This window comes from Rutidosis leptorrhynchoides, chromosome 2 (assembly GCF_046630445.1).
Source record: "Rutidosis leptorrhynchoides isolate AG116_Rl617_1_P2 chromosome 2, CSIRO_AGI_Rlap_v1, whole genome shotgun sequence".
Lineage (NCBI taxonomy): Eukaryota > Viridiplantae > Streptophyta > Magnoliopsida > Asterales > Asteraceae > Rutidosis > Rutidosis leptorrhynchoides.
In genome coordinates this window covers 380,505,465-380,516,767 of record NC_092334.1, presented here as the reverse complement: position 1 = coordinate 380,516,767, position 11,303 = coordinate 380,505,465, and the positions used below count along the sequence as shown (strand labels likewise).

The 11,303-nt window shown below is 32.4% G+C and overlaps 1 protein-coding gene across 1 annotated transcript; it reads left to right on the top strand.

Annotated features, from left to right (window-relative positions):
• The first annotated feature begins 2,887 nt into the window (after positions 1-2,887).
• Positions 2,888-7,542, top strand: LOC139892102 (dolichyl-diphosphooligosaccharide--protein glycosyltransferase 48 kDa subunit-like). Its single transcript, XM_071875138.1, has 13 exons — positions 2,888-3,232; positions 3,325-3,461; positions 4,107-4,232; positions 4,916-4,969; positions 5,058-5,171; positions 5,302-5,357; positions 5,447-5,488; positions 5,584-5,659; positions 5,902-5,973; positions 6,276-6,401; positions 6,524-6,628; positions 7,022-7,105; positions 7,190-7,542. Exons 1-13 carry the CDS (start codon positions 2,956-2,958, stop codon positions 7,235-7,237), a joined length of 1,317 nt encoding a protein of 438 aa, XP_071731239.1. The 5' UTR covers positions 2,888-2,955; the 3' UTR covers positions 7,238-7,542.
• The last annotated feature ends 3,761 nt before the right edge of the window (positions 7,543-11,303 follow it).

The following is an 11,303-nucleotide window of genomic DNA, read 5'->3' as shown; positions in this document are numbered from 1 at the left end:
TTAAAAATCATTTTAACCAAATTTTATATATGTCGATCGTATTTATGCGTCTAGTTTGTTATTTTATTTTATATAAAAAAATAACAAATACACATTGTGTATCATTTTTAAATATTTTTAAAAGATGTCGCCCATATATATTATTTGAGTTTCAAAAAAAAAAATATTTAACTTTAAACTCGTTAGAGTTTAATTTTTTAAAATCATCAATTTTAACCTTTGAAACTCGTTACTAGTTTTATTTGATGTTTTCATCAAAAACATTTAGCATACATTATAATCAAGAATTAGATATAAATGCGTAAAAATAAAACACAACCATACCATGCATCACACACACATAGCATAGCCCAAAAATCCTATGCTTGATCCCATGAGCCGACATGGGATCAAGAGGTCAAACTAAGGGTAATATCGTAGCTCCCACTTAATTCAAGAATCAAGTGAAAACTTGACAAACGTTATCGTTGTCAAATTGACCTGTTCGCCATCTTCTAAGTCAAACTCCACGTTGCATCTTTATCTTTAATCTTCATCTTATTACATTTATTTAAAATTAAAAAATACAACTAATCTAATACTTTTACAATTTAGAATAAACTTAAATACAATACTATGAAAAATGAAAAATAAATATAATACAACTTTGGCTTCAAAATGGTCTTTCTTATAAAAAAATAATCAGTATGACTTAATATTGCCGTAATCAATAATCACAACAATCATACATAGGTCGGGGCATTATGGGCTATGTGTGCAATCATAATTTTAATAACTACATTATTAAAACCTACATATGGCTTGTCCATGGTTACAATGCATGTGTACAACCATGGAATGAAATAAACAACAATTATTCACGCCATAATAAATAAATTCAAAATTTATAACAGTGATTTTTTTTAGATCTTATTCGTGCGTCATGAGGTAATCAACAAAGTTGACTTTCAAAACCTTTAAGGTTTTGACTCTTACCAATTCACCACAAAGCTAAATCTAAAAAAAAACCACGTGACAATTAAGATGGTGTAAAAGCGGCTCTGATACCATTGATGGAAAACCGTGTGTACTTTCAAATCAAATTAACGCAACGGATAGTTAAAATAATAATCTTTTATTATTTCATAAAATATTTACAAGATTAAATATTCATATATTTAATGAAACATGCATACGATTAAACTTTCTCAATGATCCAGTTACATCATAATAATTGTCATGAATATTAAATCATAAGATGAGTTAACGATATACCTTTCTTGAAGAACGGAGAGAAACCTACGATCAAAAATATGACCGTCTCTTTGGATAGTCCACACTACACTTTCAAACAACGCCAATGGATGCTAGTCCAAATCCAAGTAACAAATTAATCAACCATTGATTAATTTTATGAAACAACTAAATAATACCCCGTACTATTTAGTCGTCTTTCTTTCCAAAAGGACCTAAAAATATTATATGAGATTGTTTTATTTTTTTTCTTTGTTTTTCAAATGTTCGTTCATCTCACTCAAAAGCCTGATCATATATATATATATATATATATATATATATATATATATATATATATATATATATATATATATATATATATATATATATATATATATATATATGCAAAAGTAAACCATTTGATTTTAAAACGCGTAAACATGATTGAGGTAAACCACTTGATTTTAAAACGCGTAAACATGATTGAGGTTTTAACTTCTTTTAATTTTCTTTTTCAAAGTCGTATTTCTCAAATACATTAGGGGTATATTATGTAACTTATAATTAATAATTTCTATCATGTCGCTTTCATGTAAATAGTAAATTAATTAATTTCATCTACTATTCATATGAATAGTAAATGAATTAATTTCGATTTACTATTTTGTTACTTGAGTAATATATATACATCATATATATATTTTATTTGACGTCTCGGTGTATATGTGTGTGACCCCGAAGGCTCAAATGAAGTTGGCCATATAATTATATGTTGTACCTTGCACATTAATCATACATACATTACTTAGATTATCCAACCAATTCATACTGAGACCATTCCAACCCTTCACCTAGCCATTCATAGTGAAGATTAAACCTCAGATATTTTGTGAGACTATTAGGACACCAACCACTAGCCACTATCTTGTGGAAAACATACTCGATGTGAAAGAAGTGCATAAATTGCAAAGTCGTAGTAGAGTTGTTTATTTGCTTACTTTATTAAGGGTAACCGTTTTGACTTTTTGTAGTATTTTGATTACACGTATAGGTGGAAAAATGATAACTTGGATCGAATGTTACAAGGGAAAAAACTTTTGAAATAGGCAGGTGACATGTCTATGCACCCAATTTTTAGGGTTTTTTCTTTCACATCGAGTAGAGAGAGCTACGTCAAGATTTAGTCAAGCTGTGAGCTTCAATCTTAAGTTGAGTAGAGCTCGAGCTTACCGTGTCAAACACAATTAGACAAGTGCACATACATAAAGAAATGTTAACAATAATATAAAATTGGGATACAAAAAAGCAGTTTAATCTAAGAGCTCGAGCTTACCGTGTCAAACACAATTAGACAAGTGCACATACATAAAGAAATGTTAACAATAATATAAAATTGGGATACAAAAAAGCAGTTTAATCTAAATACAGGGACTGTTTACTAAATCATGCACATACATAGAGAAATGTTAACATTAACAATAATAAAAAATTGGGATACAAAAAAGCAGTTTAATCTAAATACAGGGACTGTTTACTTTGTTTACTAAATCATGCACATACATAAAGAAATGTTAACAATAATATAAAATTGGGATAAAAAAAAGCAGTTTGATCTAAATGCAGGGACTGTTTACTAAATGATGGGTTTTAGTTACAAAGTCAATCAGTGTTTTAACTCGCCCCCTCAGTTACTCCACACTGATAGAATCCAAAACCCTAAAAATTTCTAATCGAATCAAAATGGCGAAATCTGCCTTCGCCACCGTCTTCATAGCATCGATCTCACTTGTACTTACACTCACTCAATCATTTTCAATCGACAATCCTACAGATCGGCGCATTTTAGTGTTGCTAGACGACTTAGCTCTCAAATCATCGCACTCGATCTTCTTCAATTCGTTACAATCACGTGGATTTGAGCTCGATTTCAAGCTATCTGATGATCCAAAGATCGCACTTCAGAGATACGGCCAGTATCTATATGATGGGTTGATTTTGTTTTCTCCCACCTCTGAACGTAATAATTACCAAGTTAATTTGACTTAATACAGTTTTAATCATGTGCCTTTATTTTGAATTTGTTGAAATGATGGGTTTGATTTGTTTTAGGGTTTGGTGGATCTTTGGATTTAGCGTCTGTTTTGGATTTTGTTGATTCTGGTAAAGATTTGATTGTTGCTGCCGATTCAAGCCCCTCTGATTTGATTCGAAATATTGCAGCTGAGTGTGGAGTTGATTTTGATGAGGTAGGTTCATTTTCTACACTAATATCTATTATCTGATAGAGTAATTGTTGTTGCCTGATTACATTTGTTACAATAATAATAATGTGTTATATTTATTGTATATTTTAGAAGAATTTGGGATATTGTATGGCACAGTTTAATTAGAACAATGTGTTACATAAGTTGGAAGACGCGATAATAATGTTGTAAGGAAAAAGGTTTAAAGATAGGTTGCATATATTACATTTAACAGCTGATAATGGTCACTTTTCGTGTCTTATGTGGTTCATTGATCGGTTTTAATGCTTTTATCATTTTGACCCAAAGCTTTGAGTAGTGGTTGTTGCAGTTTGTGCTTTAGATCAGTGGAAAAATAAGCAAATCGATTGAACCTTTCATATACCATTCTTCCTCATTAAACTGACTGATAAACTTAATTTGATCACATTAATTTGATCACATTACTGGATTTATTGTCTGTCTATGTACACATCACCATGATTTCATAGAATCAAAGTTGTTAATTGAAAATGTAGAACTAGATCTGCTGTATTTAACCTCGTCATTTTTCGAAAGTTCGCGCATTTCATTATGGAATTTTACTTTTGACTGGTGTTCTAAACAGAGAAAGAAGCTTTTGACATATTTTCTAGTGCATTTGCACAGGATCCGTCTGCCGTGGTTATCGATCATGGCAGCTATGCTGTTTCGGGAAGTGAGGGTGATCATACACTAATTGCTGCTGATGATTTCATCCAGTCTAAAGTGATTTTAGGGAGTACAAAAATTGAGGTCTGTGCATGTATTGTGTTTTCGATATTATCATCTTTATGCATGTGAATCCATGAGATTTTTTCAATACTCTATATGTATGGCAGCTACATTGGGCTCAACCTTTTATACACTCGTGCCTTCTTTAAGCTGTTCGTACCACTGCTTTTTATGTGCTTATCAATTGTCATTGTTATGATGATTTGGATGTAAATGCCTGAAAGCTTTTCGGCGTCGCAAAAATTTCTTTATTATTCATAAATTTTTATAGTAATGTCTATGACCTTAGTGCTGTTTGGTAGATCTTTATCAGTGCAAAACGGACTGAAAATGAAATTCTACTTGGTAATCCCATTTTTTGCAATTCTCTTTTTATACATGCCTAGGTTGTGGGGCATTTTTACTCATTCCGTTTATTACCCTTGAAATATAAGACAAAATAAAACTGATGTGCAAGATTAGACAACTGGTTAATTGAGTGATACAATCTTGATATTTTACTCTTCAGTTTATTTACAACAGCGCTCAATAGCTTAATAATATAATACTCCGTAGTTTTTAGTATTATCATTATAAAATAAAAACCTATTTGGCTTTTAAGTAACAATTGAGCTGTTATATGACTCTAGATTTAAATAATCATCATACTCTTGTGCTATATAACTACATTATCTTCTCTCATTCATATTTATTTTGTAAACTAGGCTCCTGTACTTTTCAAAGGAATTGGTCATTCTGTGAACCCTGCAAATAGCTTGGTAAGTCCAAGTTACATCATCTTTAAAGTTGCTAGGACTCTGTCTTGTTCACTTGTGAATTCGTTTTTATATCGAACTCATGTTGCAGGTTTGGAAGGTTCTTTCAGCTTCTCCATCAGCATATTCTGCCAACCCCAAGTCCAAGCTATCGAGCCCACCATCTCTTTATGGATCTTCTATTTCGTTGGTTTCAGTTGTTCAGGTACTATTATAATTGTGACGTAAGAGGACTGTATGATTTTGAATATTATTAAACAGGGGTCCCACATCACATGTATATAAGCCAAGTTCCATGAAGAATTCTTCTAATATTATCTCTCTTGTTACTGCAGGCTAGAAATAATGCAAGAGTTGTGTTCTCTGGCTCTTTGGATCTGTTCAGCAACAAGTATGTTATATTCTTCATTTTGTGTAGAATCTCGTTTACTGTCCTATATTTTTGTGGTTGAAGTGGGAACTGAATACTGTGCTATGCAGATTTTTCAAATCACCAGTCCAAAAGGCAGGGGCCTCAAATAAGTAAGTGTAAATTCTTACAGTATTGTGTACTCGTTCAAATCTTGTATTTTGCTTTATTTAGTTGCTGCAAAAACTTATCAGTTACTTGTAAACAGATATGCGAAATCCGGCAATGAAGAGTTTGTTACCGAGCTTAGCAAATGGGTCTTCCATGAAAGAGGTCACTTAAAGGTGAGATTATGCATATTACATTTTTTTTATTTAAAGTATGTCATTAAGCTTTTTTTCTAACTTTGTACCTGTGGATTGGACTGAAAAGTATACTCTGTTTATTTTCACAATAAAAGGTAGGGTTAGGGTTCATGTATAACTCAATAAGGAGTCGATCTTCTGATGTATAAACAGCATTTCATGTATGTAACATTTGAATTTTCTTTGAAGCTTATCTAAATCTTCATCTTGAATGTGAACAGGCTGTGAATGTTCAACACCATAGAGTTGGTGAGGCTGATGAACCTGCTATCTACAGGATCAACGATGACCTGGTAATCATTCATATCTATGTCAACAAAATGTTGCGTACACTAGCGGTGGCAATTTCGTCCCATTTAGTTCTTAATGGGAATTTGGCTTATCTTTTCTCTAATGGGTCAATGGGTCAATGGGTCAGTATGTGCGTCTTAAATAAAAAGTTACTGTAGCTTACTGTAGCTCGTTGTTAGCCTTTCCAACCACCCATTTTGCCACCTCTATTGTAACATTATAAGAGCTAATTGGATTGCCTTTTTAGTTGAACATGAGAGGAACATGAATTCACTAAACCCTATTTAATTTGAACTTGTTTCAGGAGTACAGTGTAGAGATCTATGAGTGGTCTGGATCAAGTTGGGAACCATACGTTGCAGATGATGTTCAGCTTCAGTTTTACATGATGAGCCCTTATGTGTTAAAAACCATGTCCAGTGATGCAAAGGTAACATAGTCTAAACAATTATATCTCCCAACTATATCTCAAATTTCAACTTCGAATGTATGTTTCATTAAGATCATTCATTTCTTCATATTTCTCTGTATTATTTTTATTATTAAATGCAGGGTTTGTACCATACTTCTTTTAAGGTGCCAGATGTTTATGGTGTTTTCCAGTTTAAGCTTGAATACCAGAGGCTTGGATACACAAGCTTATCACTTGCAAAACAGGTAAAAGAACTAAGTTGTTCTACTACAGTCACCAATATTATTTTATATCTGTACCAAATGTTTTGGTGACTATTCACTACGTTTGAGGACTCGATAGTATATTATTTTTTGTACGGGTGGGCTTATGTTAATCCGAAACACTCTTTTGTCCAAGAATATCATATTATCTATGAAAAATTAGGGTGTCAAATATGATAACAAAATGAGATTTTTATGTACTGTTCACTATTACAGTGATCACTTTTTAATCAAGGTGTTATGCATTAGAAATAATTTGTTGGCAACTTTCTATATTTCTATAAATAAAATATAATCTTAAAACAACCAATCAATAAGTAAGTGGATCGAAATTGCCACCTCGACTCACCACATTATTTATTTTCGTACTTGCAGATTCCAGTGAGGCCTTTCAGACACAACGAATACGAGAGATTCATACCAACAGCGTTTCCATATTACGGAGCATCTTTCTCAACGGTACATTTTTCTTAGTTACTTTGATTCTTATCAAGTAAGAACTTACAAATGAGATTTTTTAACATTTTTTTTTTGTTTGTTCAGATGGCTGGATTTTTCATCTTCAGCTTTGTTTACCTTTACAGCAAGTAAAAGTTCGCATGTGTTGGGAGACTTTGTTCTAAAAATGTTATTTGGAAACATCATGTAAGGTTTTTAAGTAAACATTATCTACCCCAAACACAATAGGAAGTCTAATTTACAACCTTAGAGTGGATGTACCCATCGATAAGTTGATTATGTTACAATACTGGGAAACTTCATATCGAGATTTTGCATTTTAGTGCTTTTAGCCTTGAAGTAGAAAAATGCATAGTTAAAATGTCATAGCGACGTATTCTGGTTAAAAATTGACAGTTTATATGTACGAGATTGTCAGCAATTGTGGTCGGTTTTAATGTTATTTTCTCATGGCATCCACTAAAATGAGCTACAATTAAGATGGTTGAAAGATTTGCCTACTGGTAAAATAAACCTCTATTATATGCAAACTAGAGTCGTAAACAAGTCGAGCTCGACTAGGCTCGAGCTTGGCTTATTTGAAAATCAAAGAGTTTGAGTTTGGCTTGTTTTACATTATATAAGCTCGAGCATGGCATGAGTTTGCCTCGTTTATATGTAATACTTAGTATTATGTAATTACATGTAAAGTTTTTGGTATATAAAAAAAGTAACTAGACCTGATTCAACTGTCTTGCATCAAAGCGTCAAGCAGTCTACTTAATAGTAGCGGTTAAATAAGCTAAACACGAGTGATTTGGCCAGGAGATGGTTTGGTTGAACCATTTAAACCAACAAACCGTAGTGATTAGGTGGAGTTTATAAAGCTGAATGGGTAGAAAATATTCAAAACACTTTTTGATTAATTGGTTAAAAGTGTGCATTGTTTATGTGTAAGGTATAAGCATACGGAGTACATGATTTTGATCAACTAGTTTGGATTTTTCCAAACTATGTCAACTACATCGGGTCCAGACTATCATTGAAAAAGTACATGGGTTTTATGAATACCTATGTACACGTACATTTAACGACAAAAAATATGTAGTTGCTTCTTGTATCTTATCAAAATAAGTTCCTTTCTTTTTCTAACACATAGGATTAAACTCAAATACTCCATCTGTCTCATTCAAATAGTCCATTTTATTTTTTCAGTCTTTTGTATTAAACTTTGACTCAAAATATTTTTGTTTGTGTTATATATCATTCGATGAAATTTATATGAATGAATTAATGTTCAAATGTGTTTTCATTGGTATAACTTTTATCAAATAATATATACACAAATAAAGTTATTTTAGGTCAAAGTTAAGCAAAAAAATCCTTAAAAGTCAAAACTGGACTATTGGAATGAAACGGAGGGAGTATAAACATTAGATCTTATGATCCATTGTAGGGATAAGATCGGTAAGGACACCGAAGTGAACAATACCGAAGGTATCGAAAACGGAAATGTCCAATATCAAGAATTGAATACTGAACTGAACTAAGAAAAAGGAACCAGTTCGGTACTAATATCGGTATATTGGTATATTCAATATAGTACCGACTGGAACCGAATTCGAATTGTAAAATATGGGCTTTGGAAGTGAAGTGGAGGCAATGATGATAGTGGTGATTAGAGTTCGATTTCAGAAGATGAGTTTTCTATTCTATTAAAGTTTGTGCTTGTGATGTGAGGATAAATTTTTTGTAATAAAACGGGTATGAAAACATATAATCGGATTAGTTCAGGAATCGCGAAACATTTTCCTGATTAAATATTTCACCCCTCACAAGTCTCGGGTTAACACAAAATCCTAATTGGGATAAGACAAGAACGATTTTGTTCCAGGCAAGAAGAAATCAAAATCACGTATTGAGAGAATCTGTGTGTTTTCCGTTGTTGTTGATATGAATGCAGAGACTGCCAAAACGTTTTTATCCAACAGTTTTATTGGCTGTTGTTGTTTAAAAGGTTGTAACCTTTCATTTGGGCGGGAATTACTGTTATACCAAAAGGTACAACAGTTGGCTGAAAATCTGTTACCACACACTTTTCGACATAGCGTGTAACGACCCTGGTTTTCCCATCCTTAATTAATAATGTTTATTATTAATACGTGTGATTAAACGAATGTATGATATTACATTTACATGTTGCCATGATTAACCGTACATGACTTTTGAATGCCCGACAAGTCTTTGTGACACACGAAACTTTCACGAATAATATTTTTAGAATATTATTTACATTCATGATTAAGTTTATTAATCATTTTAATTAACTATGGGTTCTAGTTAATTACTTGGGCCTTGTTGGACTTAACTTGTTAATTACTTGAACTTGGGCCTTTATTAGTGTTAATGGACCTATGAAGCCCACCCTACTTCTTTAGTGGACTAATTAAACCCATTAATTCATGTAAGTAATCCATTTAAGTGTAACTAGTTAGTTTAGTACAATTAGAATCTAGTTACATGTTACTTCCCATAAAAACACCTCCATTAACCAACTTTTGAAGGCTTTACATGCTAGTGACTAGTGAGCAATTGTCTTCCCCTTCTCCCATGCCAAACCGTCGGCCACCCCACTAGTAAAGGGAGTTTTGTTTCATTTTTTTACTACTTCATTCACTAGTTGCTCTCATCTCCAAAAACACACACTTACCTCTCACTTTCTCTCAAACATTTTCTCTCTTATTCTCTCAACTTGTAAGTAATATGTTCAAGTTTTTCTTCTTCCTTTCTTGACCAAAACAGAAGCTAAACATAAGCATCATCATCATTCTTTTGTTGTTTGTTACTTGTTCTTGTTTGTTACTTACTTACTAGTTGTTGTTTATGGTTATTTACTTACTAGTTTTCAAGAACCAAACTTGTTAGTTTGTTCTTCATTTATCTTGTATTTACAAGAACACACAAGAACATAAACTTTCTAGTTTATGTTCTACACTTAATATGTTAAAAGATTTTAAGTTCATGGTTGTAGAATCATTACTTGTAAGTCATGTTTGTAAACTTAAAGTTTACATTCTTAAAGATCAAACTTTGGTTTGAATCTTTAAAGTATGAACAACCCATGAACTAGTTACTTGTTTACTTAGCTTGTTTCTTTATATTATGCACTTTAAATTCATGTTTGTTGGTTAAGATTTGTCAAGTGTTACTAGTTAACTTTGATCTCATTAATCTTGAACTAAAAGTTAACTTTAAAAAGTTCAAGAACATAGAAGTGTAACTCTTTAGTTATAACTTCATATACTTGTAATGGATCTAAGATCTATAGCTTATGGTCTACTTATTTTGTCATAAACAAGAGTTTTAAAGCTTACATACTCTTTACAAGATGATAATCTAAGTTTTGTAGCTTATGGTTTCATTAAAGTAAAGATTCAAGTGTTATTACTTAGGATTTAACTTAATAACTTTAGATCAAGACTTTTGAGTCTTGGATCTTCAAGATCAAACTAAGAACTATGTTCTACATCATAAGATCTTGATTAGTTAGTTTACTTTCAAGTTGATAGTTCAATATTACTTTTACCTTTCATGTATGTGGTAAATCTAAGACTTTGATGTAACTTTGGTTCATCAAAACACTTGCAACACTTAAGTGAGTTGTGCTTCATGTCTTAGACTTGCACTTGGGTTATGATGGTCAAACCTTGGTGAAAATTATGCAAACACATCAACGAGTTGTACACTTGAAGCTATATGCATCAAGGACGAGAACCGTGATAAGCATCGAGCACCAAGAACCACCGGAACCTACTGACCTTTCTGTTTTCTGTATTCTGGGTCTGATCAGTACGACCTGGGCTGCTGTAACCTTGATTTTCAGCTATCTCTGTTTGAGTAGATAACTTTTCATTTAGGACTCGTCTTAATCCGAGTTACGGTTTAGGATTTATGGCCCTCCGATCGTCACTATGTCCTTTTAACGTTGTGCAGAAAATTCTGACCTACTCGCACTTAAACCGTCGCCACGGTCAAACGAAGCCGAGTTTACTTTTGGAATTTTTACCACAACTAAAGGACTCATATACGGAGCCATGACCACTGGTATCACCTTATTTCAATAAGGGTAGAGGCCATGGTGACTGACCGAAGTCAGCCTTTGTTTTAAACTACTTTCATAAATGAAACTTACTTTACGCCTTTTGTTGATGATGAATGA